General features: G+C 46.7%; 1 protein-coding gene and 1 pseudogene across 1 annotated transcript in view; one reads left to right on the forward strand and one right to left on the reverse strand.

The window, feature by feature from the left end:
• Positions 1–20357, reverse strand: part of GSDME (gasdermin E) — a 70972-nt gene that overhangs the window by 26053 nt on the left and 24562 nt on the right. Inside the window, exon 4 of the mRNA XM_061197842.1 lies at positions 515–686. Within this exon, the coding sequence (XP_061053825.1) occupies positions 515–686 (172 nt within the window). The remainder of the gene's footprint in view (positions 1–514; positions 687–20357) is intronic.
• On the forward strand, positions 14948–15482 carry LOC133096293 (telomerase RNA component interacting RNase-like; annotated as a pseudogene).

The raw sequence follows: 20357 nt of genomic DNA on the forward strand, positions 1-20357 counted from the left end.
AGACCCTTGGCTCTGAGGGGCTCTAGGGGTCATCTGTGCGTCAACCTAACCAATGCTCATTTGACCCATTTTCTTTTGGGAAAGCACCTGATCCAACCCTGCATGGCCCATCCAAGTGTCCTATCACCCCGGCCTTGGGTTTACTTCAGGAATGAGCACGGACCGGGATGGTCCAGTGAGTGCTAGCCCTGAAGCACTCTTTCCACTGGGGATGAGGTGGGAAGAAAGCCAGGAGAAGCCTCCCCACAAGCTTTTATGAGAGGGAATCTACCCCAGGGAAGGCAGCTCACAACCTTCTCTTGAGTCCTGGATCCAGAGGTGACTGAAGCTAGATCACCCCAAATGTTTCAGTTACATGAGCCAATAAATTCTTTCTTGTTGAAACCAATTTGGGTTGGATTTCTGTTAACTCACTACAGAAAGAATCCTGACGAATGAAGACCCCACCCAAAGAGGCCCCTGACCGAGGCCGCCGTGGCCTCTGACCCGGCACCTCCACCCGCTGGGTGCGCACCTGCACCGTCTTGGTCTGGATCCCCACCATGCCACCGCACTGCTCCTCGATCTGGACGTGCTCAGATATCACACACTTCTGCGTCGTCACTATCTTCTGTGTCAGGACACACAGGACCTCATTCTTCCTCTCCAGCACCTGCTGCAGCACTGGATTCTTCAGATTTATTGTTCTGAAAAAGAAAGACGCCCGTGAGTGGCCTCGTGCCTCAGGGGAGATTGATGCAGCGTGAATTTTCGCCTCTCGCACAGCTGGCGGCTGAGGAGCAAACAGGGGACAACCAGCATCGTTTACTTTCTGGTGATGAGAAAGGGGGCAGTTCATCGGGAGAGGCAGAAACCAGAGTCTCCCAAGGCCACCTCAGAGCTGCCAGGCCTCCGGAGAAAGGCTGGACACCGGGGGGCGGGGGGAGGCTCCTGTCAAACAGGAGCAAGAAAGAAACCCAGCGGGCATGGCAGCTGCGGTCCACCTGCTCACACCGGGGGCTCCACTCCGTCATTTAACCAGAGGCCGCGGGGCCACAGACATCACAGGTGTGCGCAATAAATACAGGATTACTCTGGGGGCAATGCTGACCCGTGCCTTTCACAGAGGAGAGGGGAACAGGCTTGAAGCACGAACAGGAAGGAAAAAATTGGACTTGAATTTAGAAGGTACTTTTTAATCTGTCTGTCCAGGAAGGACATGTAATCTCTTAGAAGGGATTTTACATCATTTTACAGATGGGGAAACTGAGGCCAGTTAGGCGTGGCCTGCCCAGGTCACCCAGCAGAGACTTGGGGCTCCCAGGTGGCTCCTCTGGGGAACTTCAAGAACAAGGTAAATTTCCATCTACGGAAGATGATTTGTTGCTTAGAAGCAAACGATGAAGTGCCCTCTCTGGAGGTCTTGTTCCATGCTGTGAGTCTATGGAGGGGACAGGAAGAAAACCAAATTAGAGTTAGCATCAGCACGAGAACAATTACAGTGTTCATCCTGTGCTTTCTAAACAATCCAAGGTTAGTTACCTTGAAATCTCATCACCAACCCCAACAGTGGCGGTCACCCCGCCCCGCAGGCAGACGCAGGTTCTCCAGGCTTCAGCAAGCGTCCCCAGAACAGAGGCAAGTAGCTGGAAAGGTCCTGTCTCCATGTAAAAAGCTGCCCGGGGTGGAAACAACCCGTATCCAGAAACAGATGAACAGATAGGCCAACGTGGTCCATACACACGATGGGACATCATTCAACCACAGAATGGAATAAAGCTGACACGCGCTACAACACAAATGAACCTTGAAGACATTATGTTGAGTGAAAGAAGCCAGGCACAAAAGGACAAATATTGGATGATTTTACTTATATGAAATATCTAGACTAGGCAAATTTAGAGCCACAGAAAGTAGATTTGAGGTTACCAGGAGCTCAGGGAAAGAGAATGTGGGGTTCTTGCTTGATGGCCACAGAGTTTTTGTTTAGGGCGATGAAAAAGTTCTAGAAATGGATAATCGTGATGGCTGCATGACAGTGTGAATGTATTTAATGCCACTGAACTGTACACCTAAAAATGGTTAAAATGGCAAATTTTATATTTTATCACAATAAAAAAAAAGTAAAGACAGGAAAGACTGTTCGATCTCAGTAGTGGTCAAAGAAATGCAAATTATAACAATGTTTCACACATATTAAATAAGTCATAAAGATAAATTGACAACAACAACAACAAAGCCGCCCAAGGCTCCATTTCCAGGAAGACACATAGAGCAGGGCTTGCAGTCTGCCTGGCTGGGCTCCAACCCCAGCTCTGCCCCTCCGGCTAGGTGGCGGTGAGGGAATTACTCCACCCCTGCCCCTCGTCTTCCGTGGACACACCGATGGTAATGGGTCTCTTCGTGGGGCTGCTGTAGGCTTTACACGAGCTGCCATGCAGCGAGCCGTCAGCGCTTGCCGAGCAGACAAATGCCCAACAAGTGCTAGCTGGCTCCGGCCACCTTCCTGTGTCCCTCTACTGAGGCCCCCCAAATAAAGCCCCAGTGTGTCCACTTGACGGGAATGATGGGCAAGCAACTGGGTCACAGGTAGTTTTTCGCATCACTCACGCCCTTAGAAATGTCCAATGGATACATCTCATCTCGATCCCTCCCCCAGCCTCGGGATCTGGCCCCTGCCCCCAGCTGACCCCGCCTTCCAGCTTCCTCTCTGTGTCTTAAACACACCAGGGGCACGACCGCCCCAAGGCCTTGGCACAATGTCCCCCAGGGCCCTCACATCTCGCTGACACTAGTCGCCTCCCGGGGAGGCTGGTGTTCCACGCTCATCCTGCGCAGAGCGACACCCTGTCACGCTGTCACATCCTAGGATGTGGATGTGACATTCATATTCTCTGGAGAGCATACTTCCACACGACACTTTTCTAGCTCATTCGTTTCTTTGTTCACTGCCCGTCCCCTCCCTCTAGACCATAAACTCTATGGAAACAGGGGCTGTGCATGGCAAGGGCTCAGTGTACATTTTTGGAATAAATGAATAAACAAAACATGTGGGGTTTTTTCCTCTTTGTGTATCTGCCTTAATGAATGTGTCGATGTGTGAGTAGGTATGCATCTGTGCGTAACAGAGAAAACATCCGGAAGATGGAGGAAATGGAGGATCAGCAGCGTGGTTTAAAGAATGACATGAAGATGTGAATCTTCCTGAGAGATTGTGTTTGGCTCCTAGAGGCGCGGACTTGAAGATGAGGGCCGGCGTATCCGTCAGCCAGAACGTGCATCTGAACCAGGCCTTGCTGACCTTCTCCTTCTGTTGTACACAATCTCCTGTTCTAGCCTATTCTTGAACATCGACTCCCTCAATTACAGCTCAGATACCGGCTCATCCGCATTTGAACACACATCAGAAGCAGCAAATCCTGCCCACAAGCCCAGAACTAACTGCGGAGGAACGACTGAAGGCTGCCTTGAGGCATCTGAAGTGACTCTGGTGGATTGGAAATCATTGCACTGCTTCGTGCCTTAAACGGGTCCACTAAAATGCTTGATGTTGCCTTAACCAATGTTAAATTGTTTGGAAAGAAAAACCTCAGCCTAGACCACCCAAGACTCCGTTGCTTAAAATGCCCACCTCCCTCCACAGCCCCGACCTGAAACACCAGAAAGAAGAAGGGGAAAAAGGTCAATTGCAGGAACATAACTTCCTTCTGCGTCTGAGTTGAGGAGGGTCCTGAGATGCTTGTGGGGTCAGCCAATCGCCCAGGAGGCTTCCCTGCCCTCAGAATAGCCCTGCGGGGCAGCTCCACCACAGAGCAGGGCGTAGACGCCTGGCCAAAGACAGGGCCCACCTCCCAGGCTAAGATGTGGAGGACTGGGGAGGAGAGTACAGCCGGGCAAGCCCTCCTGCAGGCCGGCTGAGAGCTGCTCTCCTGGGCCCAGACAGCAGGCGGGTGGCACCCACGGCAGGCACTTCCCGCCCCCAGGTTGCTGGGATTCTATTTCCCAGGACAGCGCTGCCACCTTTTGGAAACCGAATGCTGGACAAACCAGCTCACCTTCAATTGGGAGAGGAGGGCTGGTGTAGACAGAGGGGAAGCTAGTTATCAGGAACAATGGATTGTTCACGCTGGAGTCTTCACAAAGCAACCTCCGGAGGGAATCCTGCCCCATCTCCACTGGTCCTCCAGTGCCAGGACCCAGAACAGTTCACGGGAGCCGGACCCTGGCCTGGCGCTCCTGGAGTGGGAATCCCTGTGTGATGGAACTCCCCTTGGCCCACCAAGTGGGGAAACTAGCTGCATTTCAATGTAATTTGTTTACTTTATAATCCTGTATATTTTATCGTATGCATTTAAAGAGGTCTGTGGGTTTCTTCAGATTACTAAAGGGGTTTAAGGAACAAAAAAGTTTAAAACCCTAGACTAGGGGTTTCACACATGAAGAACAAGGAGGCCCAGAGAGATGGAAGATAGTAACCAAAGTCACACAGCTGAGAGGCCCAGGCTGGTCCTTCCAAGGCCCCACCAGCCACGGCAGACCCACCTCTGCTGTCTCCCTCCTCTGGGTGAGGGCACCCAATGGCTGCATCAGGAATTTAACCTTTATCTCTAGTACGTCCATTTCTACGTGTCAGTATCTTGCCTGTCTGGCTAGACCAGTGGCTGGGGATAGCAGGAGGGACCATATCCGAGTTCTCTGGGAATCCTTTTCAGAATATCTGTGCCTGCCTCTCCTCCCTGACCCCATCTCCTGATGGCTGCCCTTAGAAAATTCTTCCCTGGTTCATCCTGATTTGCTCCATCTCTCCTGGGTCCTATTAAGAACCACTGAACGACAAGGACAGAAGGTCTTCAGAAAGAGACACAAGAAACTATTAACAGTAGTTGCCTCTTGGGTGGGGAGCTAGATGGCCAGGAGATCAGGGGTCAGAGGTATTTCACCTTCTCAGCTGTGACCTTTAGACATTTATGTCATAGGAACATATCAATTACTCCAAAAATTTTACTTAAAATTATGCTACCCACCCAGTTGGTGGATAAATGAATAGCTTACCACACAAATCCCAAAGGGCAGGGTTAGAATAAAACTCGCTCCCCAGTCCAGCCAAGGGTCAATGCCATAGACGGGAGAAATGGGGTGGAAGATTTCCCACAAGAAAATAAGCAGCTAGATGTTCTTCAGCCTCTTCCCACATATTTTTAAGGACCGCCCAGGGTTGCAGATGGCAATTTGATACTAGAACAGGAGGCGGCCGAGACAGAAGTGTAGTACAGTCAATGTCAAAGGGTTGGACCCAAAAGAACACATCTGGAGGCGAGGGCAGGGGAGTACACACCGAATGGGGCAGAAGAGCGCCCCTCCCTCACCCAGCGGACCTGCTGCCCCCCCCCACCCCATTCTCCCACGAGATCACGCGCCTCCCATGTGCCCGCAGCTCTGTGCAACACAGATACCTGCAGTCAACGTGCAGGTGGGTCCCAGCTTCATCTCCTCCTCGCTGGGTCACTGCCTCTTGTCTCTGAGCCTCAGTCTGCACATCTGTAAAGTAAGGGTTGGCTACGAGGCTTACCTGTAGTGACCCACACTGTACCCGTCTGAAAATGTTTCTTTCCTTCCACTATTGGCAGGGAGGCCAACTCAAGTTCCCTCTCCAGGCTGGCCAAAGATATGGCCACAGTTTTCAGGGGAGCCTTCAGCCGGGGAGCAGACCCTCCAAGCAGCTAAGAAAACAGCTACCCGGATACAGGCCAGGAGTTCCTGGGGGAGGAGAGCAGGCAGGAGCTGCCGGAGGCAACAGGTGGGGATGCACTAGGAAGCGTGGCTCCACGCCCGGCACGGCTGCCAGGGACCAGGCTGTGGGCCAGGGAAGCCAGCGGGAACAGAGGCTCCTCTCCTAAGGTACCTGAAAGCTCCCCAGGCCCAGCCCTAATGAAGCTGCCTCCTTCCCAGTCTGAAGCTTTAATTTCCATTCTCTTTACTTCTAAGGCTTGGAAAGCCAAATGCAAACCAGAGAGAAGAAACCCAGAGAAGACTTTTAAAACTCTAACAATATCCAAAAGGAGGGAAGCAGTTTTCTTTCCCAACGCATAATGCAGCCCCCAGGACCCCTCCCATAGAGACAAGGGGAGGGCATGCTTTCTGAGCAGACCCCCACCCCAAACTCATTCATTTCACTCCACAGATAACTGGGTCCTATTATGTTCTGGGCTAAATGCTGGAGATTCTCAGTGAGCGAGACCAAGGTGATCACTGTTGCCACGACCCTCCTGTGTAATAGCCCTTGATCATAACATGTCCTAGAGGAACAGGGCTTCAAATGGAGTTCTGATAAGGCTCTTCAAAAAGTAATGTGCATCATGACAGAGTAGGGGCAATCAGCTCTTAACCTGTCTTCTGTGGAGAAATTATGAAACTACAAGGGCCCCAGGGGACGACTAGTTCTGAGGTGGAAAACCAGTTTCATCTTGAGTACCACCTCTGATGGATCCATCAGTGATCGCTGCCTAGCTACTGGGAAAGGATTCTAAGACTGGGTCTAGGCCAGGAGGCAGTGAGGAGCGAGAAAGGCATGACTGACTCGCAACGTTTGCACAGGCCTGGAGGGGACGTGGTCCTATCGCTCGGATCTAAGCCAGTTTCTGTGCTCAGAAAGGGAGACTGCGGCCCTCAGAGGTTACAGACTGGCCTGAACCCCATGGCACACATCTTCTGACTCTCAGACCAGTGATCTTTCCACTACACTGCTCTAAAAACTGATGGCAAGAGGCTAGGGTGCAAAGGCACTCTGAAGAAACCGTGCAAGATTGCAGGGGGTTTGTTCTACCATCTCTCCAGGAACAGAGATTGGGACATTATAAAGAGCCCAAAGATGGTGGCTGGCCTGATATTGCAAAAGTATTAAGCAAGAATTACTAACCCACAGAAATGTAGCTATGTACTGACGATTAAGGCTTTAGCAATTTCGGTATTTCTCCTAAAGGGTTTTGATTTATTAGCTAACACTAAAGGAGAAGTGTGTGTTAGCAGACCAGCTGTATAGTGGAAAAATTCGAAAGGCTGTGGAGATTAGGTCCATGCACGTTGCTTGTAAACTTGGCTTTGCTCTTCTGACACTTCATTAAGCAGCAAAGTCTGCTTCTCTTTTGATAGCCAGCCTCCTCCAGTCTAGAGACCTGGCAAGACACCCCACCAAGGCCGTGACTAGAGTTTAATTTCGGTAACCACCTCCTCAAACCCTGAAGCGCGTGCCTCTGCTTCTTCCACTGCCTGCTTACCCCCCCGGGGATGGTCTTTGCCCCGTTAGAGTCTGTACGCTCCCAGAGTGGGCAGGGGAGGGGCGAGTACTTCCACCATGTCCGTTTTGTTTCTGCAGGCACCGCACTGAGAACCGGGGGCCTGGAGGGCTCTGACACCCCCTGAGTGTGAGGAACCACTAGCTGCCTCCCCCGATTTTGTTCAGGTTTGGGAGCCTGGTACAAGGGCGTGGAAGGGGTAGCCCAGACCCACAGATGAGTCTTGGCCCTTCCTGGTAACTCTGCTGTTCTTATCAGGGTTTGGGTAGGATGGGCCATCCGTGGCAATTCTGGCCACTGAGACTTGAGGAAAAGTCTGTTGGGGGTTCCTGAGAGGTTCTTTCTCTCTCTTAAAAAGAGGCACAAGGAGGAGACTACTTTTCTGCCTCTGGGCTTTGTCTGCAATGCAGTCATTTGGGCACCAAAAGGAGAACTGGGCAGCTGGGACAAGAAATGCATGGAGACTACCACCCAGGGGCTCCACGGAGCCACTGAATTAACCAGCCGCCAGGAGCCTCAGCTGAAGGTGACTCACCCTACCTGGGGAGGTTTTCTTATGTGAGGTAATAACAGATTTTCTTTGCAACTAAAGACACTCTAACTGGTCCATGAAGTTACTGTCACCTTTATTTTACAGAGGGACAGAAGCGGAGAGAGCTCGTGAGCCAGTGACCCAAAGGCACACAGCTGACCAGGGCCAGAAGGAGAATGCAGCTGAGCCTATCCAACCCCGAAGCCCTATGTCTTTCCATCTTCCATCTCCCTCCTTAACTTCCTCTGGGCCCTGTACACAGAAGGTGCTTCATGTGTGCTTGAGAACGAACAAGCAGCCTCTCTGCTCAACCCTCCTGGGAAAGCTCCCCAGAGACTAGCAGCGGATCCTCTTGGAAACCCAAGCAGCCACCACCGGCTGGCTCCTTCCCACCAACAAAGTCTCCATTTCAACCATAAAAGGAACTTCCCACACACCCACCAGAGATGATCCACCTGGAGCCGGAGCCAGGGCCAGGAAGTCTCTAGAAACCTGAGCTGCTCTGCCCTGGGGCTCCACTTCCACATGGTGAGGAAAACCCTGCTCTGTGTCACAGGGCTGTGACTTCAGGACCGTAAACTGCCTGAAAAAAATCAAAATTGGGGCACAATGCTAACCACACATTATTAGCAAAGTGACGGGGTCACCCTCACCTCTGTGCACACTGCCGTCTATTCAGTACCTTATCTCACTCACTCACAACCAGGGAGAGGAAGGAGAAAAAGGACTAAGCCATTACAGACTTACAGACTTTCAGCCTTTCAGATGGAGTAACTAATTCACTGCCACCTGCAGATGCAGCAGGTCCGAGAGATGATAAAACCGAATGAGGCTGATGCAGGGAGCTGAGCTCACGCGGGAGCCTGTGGGCCAGGTTTTGCCGTTCAAGCTCTGTGCATCCACAGCTGGATGGAAAAATCACGTGTTTTGTGGACCTGGGCTTCCATCTCGAGTCCAGGCAAATTAATTATCCTCTGCATCTCGGATGCAAAATGAAGTGTTCCAAGTATTCTATTCCAATGAAGTATATCCAAGTATTCTTCCAACCCAACGGTGCTGACTGTACTGCAGGCACCGTGTGGGTGCAAAGGTGAGCAAAAGAGGATGTTCCAGGAGGGACGCAGACATGGAATCAGGCAGTGATGACGAGCGTTACCCCACGACGGGGTTGGTGCCCCCGTAGGGAAATCGGGGGGTGACACGGCTGCTGAAGGAAATGAGAGTACATCTGAGTTGCTGGCCAGGTGAAGCAGAGGGACGGAGTCTGCATGTGGACTCTGTGCGCCTGTGCGGATGGGAGTGACGGAGCCTTCAGACAGGGCTAGGAGGTGAGGGAGAGCCTGGGGCGTCAACGGCGGGGATTGAAATACGTTCAGGCGACTGGCCTGGAGTGTGTGAGGGGAGGAGGGCGTGGATGTCAGCCCAGGACAGTGAAGAGCACAGAAGGGCACGTGCCAGGCAGGGACACACCCCGATGGGCTGCCGTGCAGAGAATCAAGTGAGTGCAGAGGGACCAGCCGGGAGACTCCAGGGACATCCAGGTGAGAGACGGTGGAAACCTGCACCAGGGCAATGGTTGTGAGGCTGGGGCACTGGGAACAGGCAGGACAGATATTCAAGAGGCAGAATCAACTAGCGGGAGACTAGGTATGGGAGGGAAAGGAGGGAATGAGCCCCGTCTGATGCTCAGATTTCTGGCTGAGATAACTGGACTTAATGCTGCAGCAACCGGCACCTCGGAGGGAGTCGGGCAGCAAAGCGGGTATAGAGAGACGAGAAGTTCAGTGATGGGCGTCAGACATGATGTGAAAGCCCTGGCGGAATAAACATCTGCTCGCCTGAACTCTGACTCCTGACTCATTCCAGCCAACACAGTTTTGTATCAATACATCACAGCTTGTCAATTTTAAAACACACACTTTTTTCACATCTCTGAAATCAGGATGTTTTTCAAATGACATGGTTTAGTTGGCAGGGTTCTTTCTTAGTGGTACATAAAATAGTGGTGCTTCTTACGATGGATGAAATCTTGGATTTGATGAAATAATGTCTATCAACCTTAGAAGAAAATAGTACGTGAATGTCTCTCCTTATGACTTAAATCCTACCTAGTTCCAAAAAGATCTGAAGTAGCCTTTCACAATAAAGCTCGTAGGACAGGATGATTTCTGTAAAAAGACAAAAGCTACTCCTGGGATCGAATATTGGAAAGAATGCTCAGAAGGCCCTCTCTCCCACAGGAGGGGTTCAGCTCAAACAAAAACAATAGAAGGTCAAACAGCCTTTTAGAAGCTCCCAATCCTAAGAACTAAAACCCAAACCAGGACACAGAATAATCTAGGAGAAAATTTAAAAAGCAGCAATAAACTGACTGACTTTCAGACATCACAGAGATGGGTGTGGCCTGGGGGAGTCTCAGGAAAGACATCTTTTAAAAAGAGTGGATTTGGTGGGGCCTTGAGAGCTTCACTGTTGCTCTTCCCAAAAAGAATATGACTAGAGGCAGGGCCCATTAATATGTTACTGATATTGGGCTTCCCTGGTGGCGCAGTGGTTAAGAATCTGCCTGCCAATGCAGGGGACACGGGTTCGAGCCCTGGCCCGGGAAGATCCCACATGCCGCGGAGCAACTAAGCCCGTGGGCCACAACTACTGAGGCTGCGCTCTAGAGCCCGTGTGCCTAGAGCCCGTGCTCTGCAACAAGAGAAGCCACCGCAACGAGAAGCCCGCACACCGCAACGAAAGCCCCCGCTCACTGCAACTAGAGAAAGCCCATGTGTAGCAATAAAGACCCAACGCAGCCTAAAATAAATAAATAAAATAAATACATTTATAAAAAAAAAAATATGTTACTGATATTGCTCAAGAGCTTCTTACATCTTGATTCAAGAACTGAACAAGCATCTCCTGAGACAAACGAAACATTCTGAGAGAACAGCCTACGTGCTTTCCAGACTTTTCTGAGGCACAGCACACGTCTGGGTCCACTCTCATTTGGGGAGAAGCCAGCCTGCTGCCACATGCAGGAACCAGAGCCTCTCTGACTCACTAAAGGTAGTGAGTCCTTCCATGGCGGGGTTCACAATGCAGACCACACGGCTGCCTGCCTCCCCTCCACAGACAAGCGAAACAAGGGCTTCATTCTGAAACTGCCTCTCCCGCCCCATCACCAAATGCTAAGTTACCCCTTACCTTCCCACAGCTCTGACCTTTCCCAGCTTCTGTAACCAGGCTCTATTGGGGGCTAGTCAGAATAGCAATAATTATGGAAGTGTTCACACTAATAGCTACAATTTTTGAGAAACTGCCATGTGCCATGCTTTGTTTATATGCCCTCATTTAATTCTCACATAAACTCCTTGGGAACAAGAATCCCATTTTAGTAACAAAATCCTGGGCGGTGAAGGCAGAAAAAGATGGTTCCTATGTCTTGGTTTAAAAAATATATATCTTTTTTAAGCCAGGAGTTGGGGGAGGTGGTTTATTAGTGTTTGTTATATACTTCTATGTTTCCACAACCAATTTTTTTCATTAAAAAAAAATAAGCCTGAAGTTTACTAGTCAGCCTAAAAATACCACCAACACTAACACCAAGAGAAGAGCAGGAAAAGGTGCTGATTGACACTGATACCCCCAGACCCCCAGGTGCCTTCACCTGGTTTATTTTGACTACTTAAAGGCTGCCCCTGGGGAGAAACAAAGAAATAAGAGAATAAGCAAAAGACCAAGATTCAGGAAACTCTTGTTCTCCAAGTACATGTGGTCAGAGGTCTTTAAATTGTTAGGCACAAAATCTATTAAAAATAATGGTGTCACTGGTCAGAATGGCCATCATCAAAAAATCTACAAACAATAAATGCTGGAGAGGGTGTGGAGAAAAGGGAACCCTCTTGCACTGTTGGTGGGAATGTAAATTGGTACAGCCACTATGGAGAACAGTATGGAAGTTCCTTAAAAAATTAAAAATAGAACTACCGTATGACCCAGCAATCCCACTCCTGGGCATATACCCTGAGAAAACCATAATTCAGAAAGAGTCATGTACCACAATGTTCATTGCAGCTCTATTTACAATAGCCAGGACATGGAAGCAACCTAAGCGTCCATCAACAGACGAAAGGATAAAGAAGATGTGGCACATATATACAATGGCATATTACTCAGCCATAAAAAGAAATGACACTGAGTTATCTGCAGTGAGGTGGATGGACCTAGAGTCTGTCATACAGAGTGAAGTAAGTCAGAAAGAGAAAAACAAATACCGTAGGCTAACACATACATATGGAATCTAAAAAAAAAAAAAAAAAAAAAAAGATGGTCATGAAGAACCTAGGGGCAAGACAGGAATAAAGATGCAGACCTACTAGAGAATGGACCTGAGGACACGGGGAGGGGGAAGGGTAAGCTGGGACAAAGTGAGAGAGTGGCATGGACATATATACACTACCAAATGTAAAACTAATAGCTAGTAGGAAGCAGCCGCATAGCACAGGGAGATCAGCTCAGTGCTCTGTGACCACCTAGAGGGGTGGGATAGGGAGGGTGGGAGGGAGGGAGACGCAAGAGGAAAGAGATATGGGGATATATGTATAACTGATTCACTTTGTTATAAAGCAGAAACTAACAAACCATTGTAAAGCAATTATACTCCAATAAAGATAGATAGATAGATAGATAGATAAATAAATAACAAAAAGAGTCATGTACCAATGTTCATTGCAGCACTATTTACAATAGCCAGGACATGGAAGCAACATAAGCGTCCATCAACAGATGAAAGGATAAAGAAGATGTGGCACATATATACAATGGCATATTACTCAGCCATAAAAAGAAATGACACTGAGTTATCTGTAGTGAGGTGGATGGACCTAGAGTCTGTCATACAGAGTGAAGTAAGTCAGAAAGAGAAAAACAAATACCTTATGCTAACACATATATATGGAATTTTTTAAAAAATGGTTCTGATGAACCTAGGGTCATCAGACAGGAATAAAGACACAGACAGAGAATGGACTTGAGTACACAGGGAGGGGGAAGGGTAAGCTGGGATGAAGTGAAAGAGTAGCACTGACATATATACATTACCAAATGTAAAATAGATAGCTAGTGGGAAGCAGCTGCACTGCACAGGGAGATCAACTCAGTGCTTTGCAACCACCTAGGGGGGTGGGATAAGGAGGGTGGAGGGAGATACAAGTGGGAGGGAATATGGGGATATGCATATGCATATAGCTGATTCACTTTGTTATACAGCAGAAACTAACACAACACTGTAAAGCAATTATACTCCAATAAAGACGTTAAAAAAATAAAAATAAAAATAATGGTGTCAGAGAAGGATGTGAGCACACCTCCTCTCATGAAAACACCAAAATCACAACTAACTGCTGAACAACCATTGACATAAAACCACTGGAACTTACCAAAAAAGATATCCTACATCAAAAGACAAAGAAGAAGCCACAACAAGACAGTAAGAGGCGCATAATTGCGATAAAATCAAATCTCACACCCCCTGGGTGGGCGATCCACAAACTGGAAAATAATTATATTGCAGAGGTTCTCCCAAAGGAGTGAAAGTTCTGAGCCTCACATCAGGCTCTCCAGCCTGGGGGTCTGGCATTGGGAGGAGGAGCCCCCAGAGCATCTAGCTGTGAAGGCCAGAGGGGATTAATCGCAGGAATTCCACATGACTGGGGAAAACAGCAACTCCACTCTTGGAGGGTGCACACAAGATCTTGTGGGCACCAGGACCCAGGGGAAAAAGCAGGGACCTCATAGGAGCCTAGGCTAGATCTATCTGCTGGTATTGGATGGTCTCCTGCAGAGGTGGGGGGCAGTTATGGCTCACTGCGGGCACAAAGGCACTGGTGGCGGTAGTTCTAGGAAGCACTCATTGGCGTGAGCCCTCCTGGAGGTGGCCATTTTCTCACCAAGACCTAGCCCCACCCAACAGCCTACTGGGATGCCTCAGGCCAACCAACCAACAGGGGAGGAACACAGCCCCACCCATCAGCAGACAGGCTGCCTAAAGTCTTCCTGAGCCCACAGGTGCCCACTAAACACACCCCTTGAAACAGCCCTGCCCACCTGAGAGACAAGACCCAGTTCCACCCACCAGTGGGCAGGAACCAGTCCCTCCCATCAGAAAGCCTGCACAAGCCTCTTAGACCGGCCTTATCCACCAGGGGGCAGACAGCAGAAGCAAGAAGAACTACAACCCTGCAGACTGTGGAACGGAAACCTCAATCACAGAAAGTTAGACAAAATGAGATGGCAGAGGAGTATGTCCCATGTGAAGGAAAAAGATAAAACCTCAGAAGAACAGCTGCAATCTACCCAAAAAAGAATTCAGAGTAATGATAGTAAAGATGATCCAAGATCTTGGAAAAAGAATGGAGGCACCAACCAAGAAGATACAAGAAATGTTTAAAAAAGAGCTAGAAGATCTAGTGAACAAACAAACAGAGATGAATAATACAATAACTGAAATGAAAAATACACTAGAAGGAATCAATAGCAGAATAAATGAGGCAGAAGAATGGATAAGTAAGCTGGAAGACAGAATGGTGGAAATCACTGCTGCAGAACAGAATAAAGAAAAAAGAATGAAAAGAAATGAAGACAGGGACTTCCCTCGTGGTCCAGTGGTTGACTCCACACTCCCAGTGCAGAGGGCCTGGGTTCGATCCCTGGTAAGGGAACTAGATCCCGCTTGCAGCAACTAAAAAGATCTCGCACACAGCAACGAAGATCCCACATGCAGCAGCTAAGACCCAGCACAGCCAAATAAATAAATAAATTTTTTTTTTTTAAAAAAGAAAAGAAATGAAGACAATCTAAGAGACCTCTGGGACAACATTAAATGCACCAACATTCACATTATTGGGGTCCCAGAAGAAGAGAGAGAGAAAGGGCCTAAGAAAATATTTGAAGAGATAATGGCTGAAAACTTCCATAACATGGGAAAGAAAACAGTCCAAGTCCAGGAAGCGCAGGATCCCAGGCAACATAAATCCAGGAAGGAAAATGCCAAGACACATAGTAATCAGATGCATTGCCCAGGACGAGGCAAGTTGGGCTCCAAGCGCAGGGCCAGAGTGGCCTCCCCAGAGTCCTTTGCACGGCACCTGGCGACAAAATGGCTGCCCAAGGGAGACGGGTGGAGCCTCCAGGCTGGGAGGCACCAGACCCCACAGGCGGCGGTGGCAGCGAGAGCCGATGGGCTAAGTCAGGGCCCAGGACGTCGCCTGAGAGCGGGGAGGATGAAGTGTCGGGCAGAGGTTTGAGCCCAGTGTCGGACGGTGTGAACTCGTTCGCCAACAACAGCAGCTTCCTGGAGCTGTTCAAGTGAAAGATGGAGGAGGAGCAGCGGCAGTGGCAGGAGGAGCCGCCCCCAGGCCCACAGCGACCCAACCAGCCAGCCACCGCCGCCACCACGGGTCCTGGGGATCTGAAGAGGAAGGGCAGCCCAGGCCCCACACTCAGCTTCATGGGCAAGCGCAGAGGCGGGAACAAACTAGCCCTGAAGACAGGAATAGCAGCCAAGAAGAAGACGGAGAATGAGGTATTAACAAGTAAAGGTGAGGCATGGGCCAAGTACATGGCAGAGGTGAAAAATTACAAAGGCCCACCAGTGCAGAGATGATGATAAAACTCGGCCCCTGATGAAATGACCCCCCTCCCTGCCTGCCCAAGGCCTGGGACTCTCTGCGATGTACATAACTATTTAATGCAGCAGCAGCACAGCAGCCATTTTCCCCCAAGGACTTATATACAGAAAGAAACTGAGATGCTTCCCACAGCTGATTTTCCAGGACTCTTTTTTACCTTGAGCACTCGCCTCCTGAGACTTCATAGAACAGTGGTCTACTGTCCCCTCTCTTCCCATCTCCTCCCTCTCTCTGGCTCTTTCTGTCTTCCTCTTCTCACCCTCCCCTCCCTTTAGCCATCACTTCTGGGAAGTAAAGAACTTGACTTAGTGCTGGTAAAAAAAAAAAAAAAGAGAGAGAGATACATAGTAATCAAACTGACAAAAATTAAAGACAAAGAGAAAATATTAAAAGAAACAAGGGAAAAGCAACAAATAACATACAAGGGAATTCCCATAAGGTTATCAGCTGATTTTTCAGCACAAACTCTGCAGGCAAGAAGGGAGTGGTACGATATATTTAAACTGATGAAAGGGAAGAAACTACAACCAAGAAGACTCTACCCAGCAAAGCTCTCATTCAGATTTGATGGAGAAATCAAAAGCTTTACAGACAAGCAAAAGCTAAGAGAATTCAGCACCACCAAACCAGCTTTACAACAAATGCTAAAGGAACTTCTCTAGGGAGGAAACACAAGAGAAGGAAAAGACCTATAATAACAAACCCAAAACAATTAAGAAAATGGTAATAGGAACATACATATCGATAACTACCTTAAACGTGAATGGATTAAATGCTCCAACCAAAACACACAGGCTTGCTGAATGGATACAAAAACAACACCCATATATATGCTGTCTACAAGAGACCCACTTCAGACCTAGGGACACATACAGACTGAAAGTGAGAGGATGGAAAAAGGTATTCCATGCAAATGGAAATCAAAAGATAGCTGGAGCAGCAATTCTCATATCAGACAAAACAGACTTTAAAATAAAGACTATTACAAGACACAAAGAAGGACACTACATAATGATCAAGGGATCAACCCAAGAAGAAGATATAACAATTGTAAATATATATGAACTCAACATAGGAGGACCTCAATACATAAGCCAAATGCTAACAGCCATAAAAGGGGAAATCAACAGGTGTTAAAGTGAGGGACTTTAACATCCCACTTACACCAGTGGACAGATCATACAGACAGAAGATCAATAAGGAAACAGGCTTTAAATGACACATTACACCAGATGGACTTAATTGATATTTACAGAGCATTCCATCCAAAATCAGTAGTATACACTTTCTTCTCAAGTACACATGGAACATTCTCCAGGATAGATCACATCTTGGGCCACAAATCAAGCTTCGGTAAATTTAAGATAACTGAAATCACATCAAGCTCTTTTCTGACCATAACACTATGAGACTAGATATCAATTACAGGAAAAAAACTGTAAAAAATACAAACACATGGAGGCTAAACAATGTTACTGAACAACCAATGTATCACTGAAGAAATCAAAGAGGAAATCAAAAAATACCTAGCGACAAATGACAACGAAATCACATCGATCCAAAACCGATGGGATGCAGCAAAAGTAGTTCTAAGAGGGAAGTTTATAGCAATACAATCTTACCTCAGAAAACAAGAAAAATCACAAATAAACCTAAACTTACACCTAAAGCAACTACACAAAGAAGAACAAACAAAACCCAAAGTTAGTAGGAGGAAAGAAATCAGAAAGATCAGAGCATAAATAAATGAAATAGAGACAAAGAAAACAATACAAAAGATCAATGAAACTAAAAGCTGGTTCTTTGAAAAGATAAAGATAAAGATACTTTTAGCCAGACTCATCAAGAAAAAGAGAGGGCTCAAATCAATAAAATTAGAAATGAAAAAGGAGGGATTTCCCTGGTGGCACCACGGTTAAGAATCCACCTGCCAATGCAGGGAACAAGGGTTCGATCCCTGATCCAGGAAGATCCCACATGCCGCAGAGCAACTAAGCCCATGCGTCACAACTACTGAGCCCGTGCACCACAACTACTGAAGCCCATGCACCCTAGAGCCCGTGGGCCACAACTACTGGGCCCACACACTGCAACAACTGAAGCCTGCATGCTCCAGGGCCCGCATGCCACAACTACTGAGCCCGCATGCTGCAACTACTGAAGCCCGTGTTCCTAGAGCCCATGCTCTGCAACAAGAGAAGCCACCACAATGAGAAACCCACACACCACAACAAAGAGTAGCCCCGCTTGCCGCAACTAGAGAAAGCCAGTGTGCAGCAACGAAGACCCAAAGCAGCCAAAACAAAAAAAAAGAAAGAAAAAAAGGGAATGATAAAGGAGAAGTTACAACAGGCACCACAGAAATACAAAGGATCATATGAGACTACTACAAGCAATGATACGCCAATAAAATGGACAACCGAGAAGAAATGGAAAATTCTTAGAAAAGCAAAACCTTCCAAGACTGAAATAGGAAGAAATACAAAATATGAACAGACAAATTACAAGTACGGAAACTGAAACTGTGATTTTAAAACTTCCAACAAACAAAAGTCCAGGACCAGATGGCTTCACAGGTGAATTCTAACAAACATTTAGAGAAGAGTTAACACCTATCTTTCTGAAACTCTTCCAAAAAATTGTAGAGGAAGGAACATGCCCAGGCTCATTCTACGAGGCCACCATCACCCTGATACCAAAACAAAAGCTACCACACAAAAAGAAAATTACAGACCAATATCACTGATGAACACAAACTAAAAAATCCTCAAAATACTAGCAAGCCAAATCCAACAATACGTTAAAAGGATCATACACCATGAGTAAGTGGGATTTATCCTAGGAATGCAAGGATTCTTCAATATATGCAAATGAATCAATGTGATACACCATATTAACAAATTAAAGAATAAAAACCATATGATCATCTCAATAGATGCAGAAAAAGCTTTTGACAAAATTCAACACCCAGTTATGATAAAAAAAAAAAAAAAAACCTCCAGAAAGTGGGTATAGAGGGAACCTAGCTCAACATAATAAAGGCCATATATGACAAACCCACAGCTAACATCATTCTCAATGGTGAAAAGCTGAAAGCATTTCTCTAAGATCAGGAACAAGACAAGGATGTCCACTCTCGCCACTTCTATTCAACAAAGTTTTGGAAGTCCTAGCCACAGCAATCAGAGAAGAAAAAGAAATAAAAGGAATCCAAACTGGAAAGGAAGAAGTAAAACTGTCACTGTTTGCAGATGACATGATGCTATACACAAAAAATCCTAAAAATGTTACCAGTAAACTACTGGGGCTCATCAATGAATTCAGTAAAGTTGCAGGATACAAAATTAATGCACAGAAATCTGTTGTACTTCTATCACTAACACTGAAAGATCAGAAAAAGAAATTAAGGAAACAATCTCACTGACCATCACATCAAAAAGAATAAAATACCTAGGAATAAATTTACCTAAGGAGGCAAAAGACCTGTACTCAGAAAACTATAAGACACTGATGAAAGAAATCGAAGATGACACAGATGAAAAGACATACCATGTTCTTGGACTGGAAGAATCAATACTGTCAAAATGACTATACCACCCAAGGCAATCTACAGATTCAATGCAAGCCCCATCAAATTACCAATGGCATTTTTCACAGAACTAGAACAAAAAGTTTTAAAATTTGTATGGAGACATAAAAGACCCCAAATAGCCAAAGCAGTCTTGAGGGAAAAAAGTGGAGCTGGAGGAATCAGACTCCCTGACTTCAGACTATACTACAAAGCTACAGTAATCAAGACAATATGGTACTGGCACAAAAACAGAAATATAGATCAATGGAACAGGATAGAAAGTCCAGAGATAAACCCATGCACCTATGGTCTACTAATCTATAACAAAGGAGGCAAGAACATACAATGGAGAAAAAGACAGTCTCTGCAATAAGTGATGTTGAGAAAACTGGACAACTACATGTAAAAGAATGCAATTAGAACACTCCTTAACACCATACACAAAAATAAACTCAAAATGGATTAAAGACCTAAATGTAAGGCTGAATGCTATAAAACTCTTAAAGGGAAACATAGGCAGAACACTCTTTGACATAAATCACATCAATATCTTTTTTGATCTGTCTCCTACAGTAATGGAAATAAACACAAAAATAAACAAATGGGACCTAATTAAACTCAAAAGCTTTTGCACAGCAAAGGAATCTATAAACAAAACGAAAAGACAACCCTCAGAATGGGAGAAAATATTTGCAAATGAAGTGACCGACAAGGGATTAATCTCCAAAATATACAAACAGCTCATGCAGTTCAATATTAAAAAAACAAACAACCCAATAAAAAAATGGGCAGAAGACCTAAACAGACCTTTCTCCAAAGAAGACATACAGACAGCGAAGAGGCACATGAAAAGATGCTCAACGTCACTACTTGAAAATTTTCTCCACTACTAGAGAAATTCAAATTAAAACTACAAAGAGGTACCACCTCACAACAGTCTGAATGACCATCATCAAAAAGACTACAAACAATAAATGCTGGAGGGGGTGTGGAGAAAAGAGAACCCTCCTACTCTATAGGTGGGAAGGTAAATTGGTAAAACCACTGTGGAGAACAGTATGGAGGTTCCTTAAAAACTAAAAATAGAACTACCATATGATCCAGCAATCCATTCCTGGGCATATATCCAGAGAAAGCCATAATTCGAAAAGGTACATGCATCCCAATGTTCACTGCAGCACTCCTGACAATAGCCAAGACATGGAAGCAACCTAAATGTCCATCAACAGAGGAATGGATAAAGAAGATGGGGTATATATATATATATATATACATATATATATATATATATATACACACACACACAC

The sequence above is a fragment of the Eubalaena glacialis genome, chromosome 8 (genome assembly GCF_028564815.1).
Source record: "Eubalaena glacialis isolate mEubGla1 chromosome 8, mEubGla1.1.hap2.+ XY, whole genome shotgun sequence".
Taxonomy (NCBI): Eukaryota; Metazoa; Chordata; class Mammalia; order Artiodactyla; family Balaenidae; genus Eubalaena; species Eubalaena glacialis.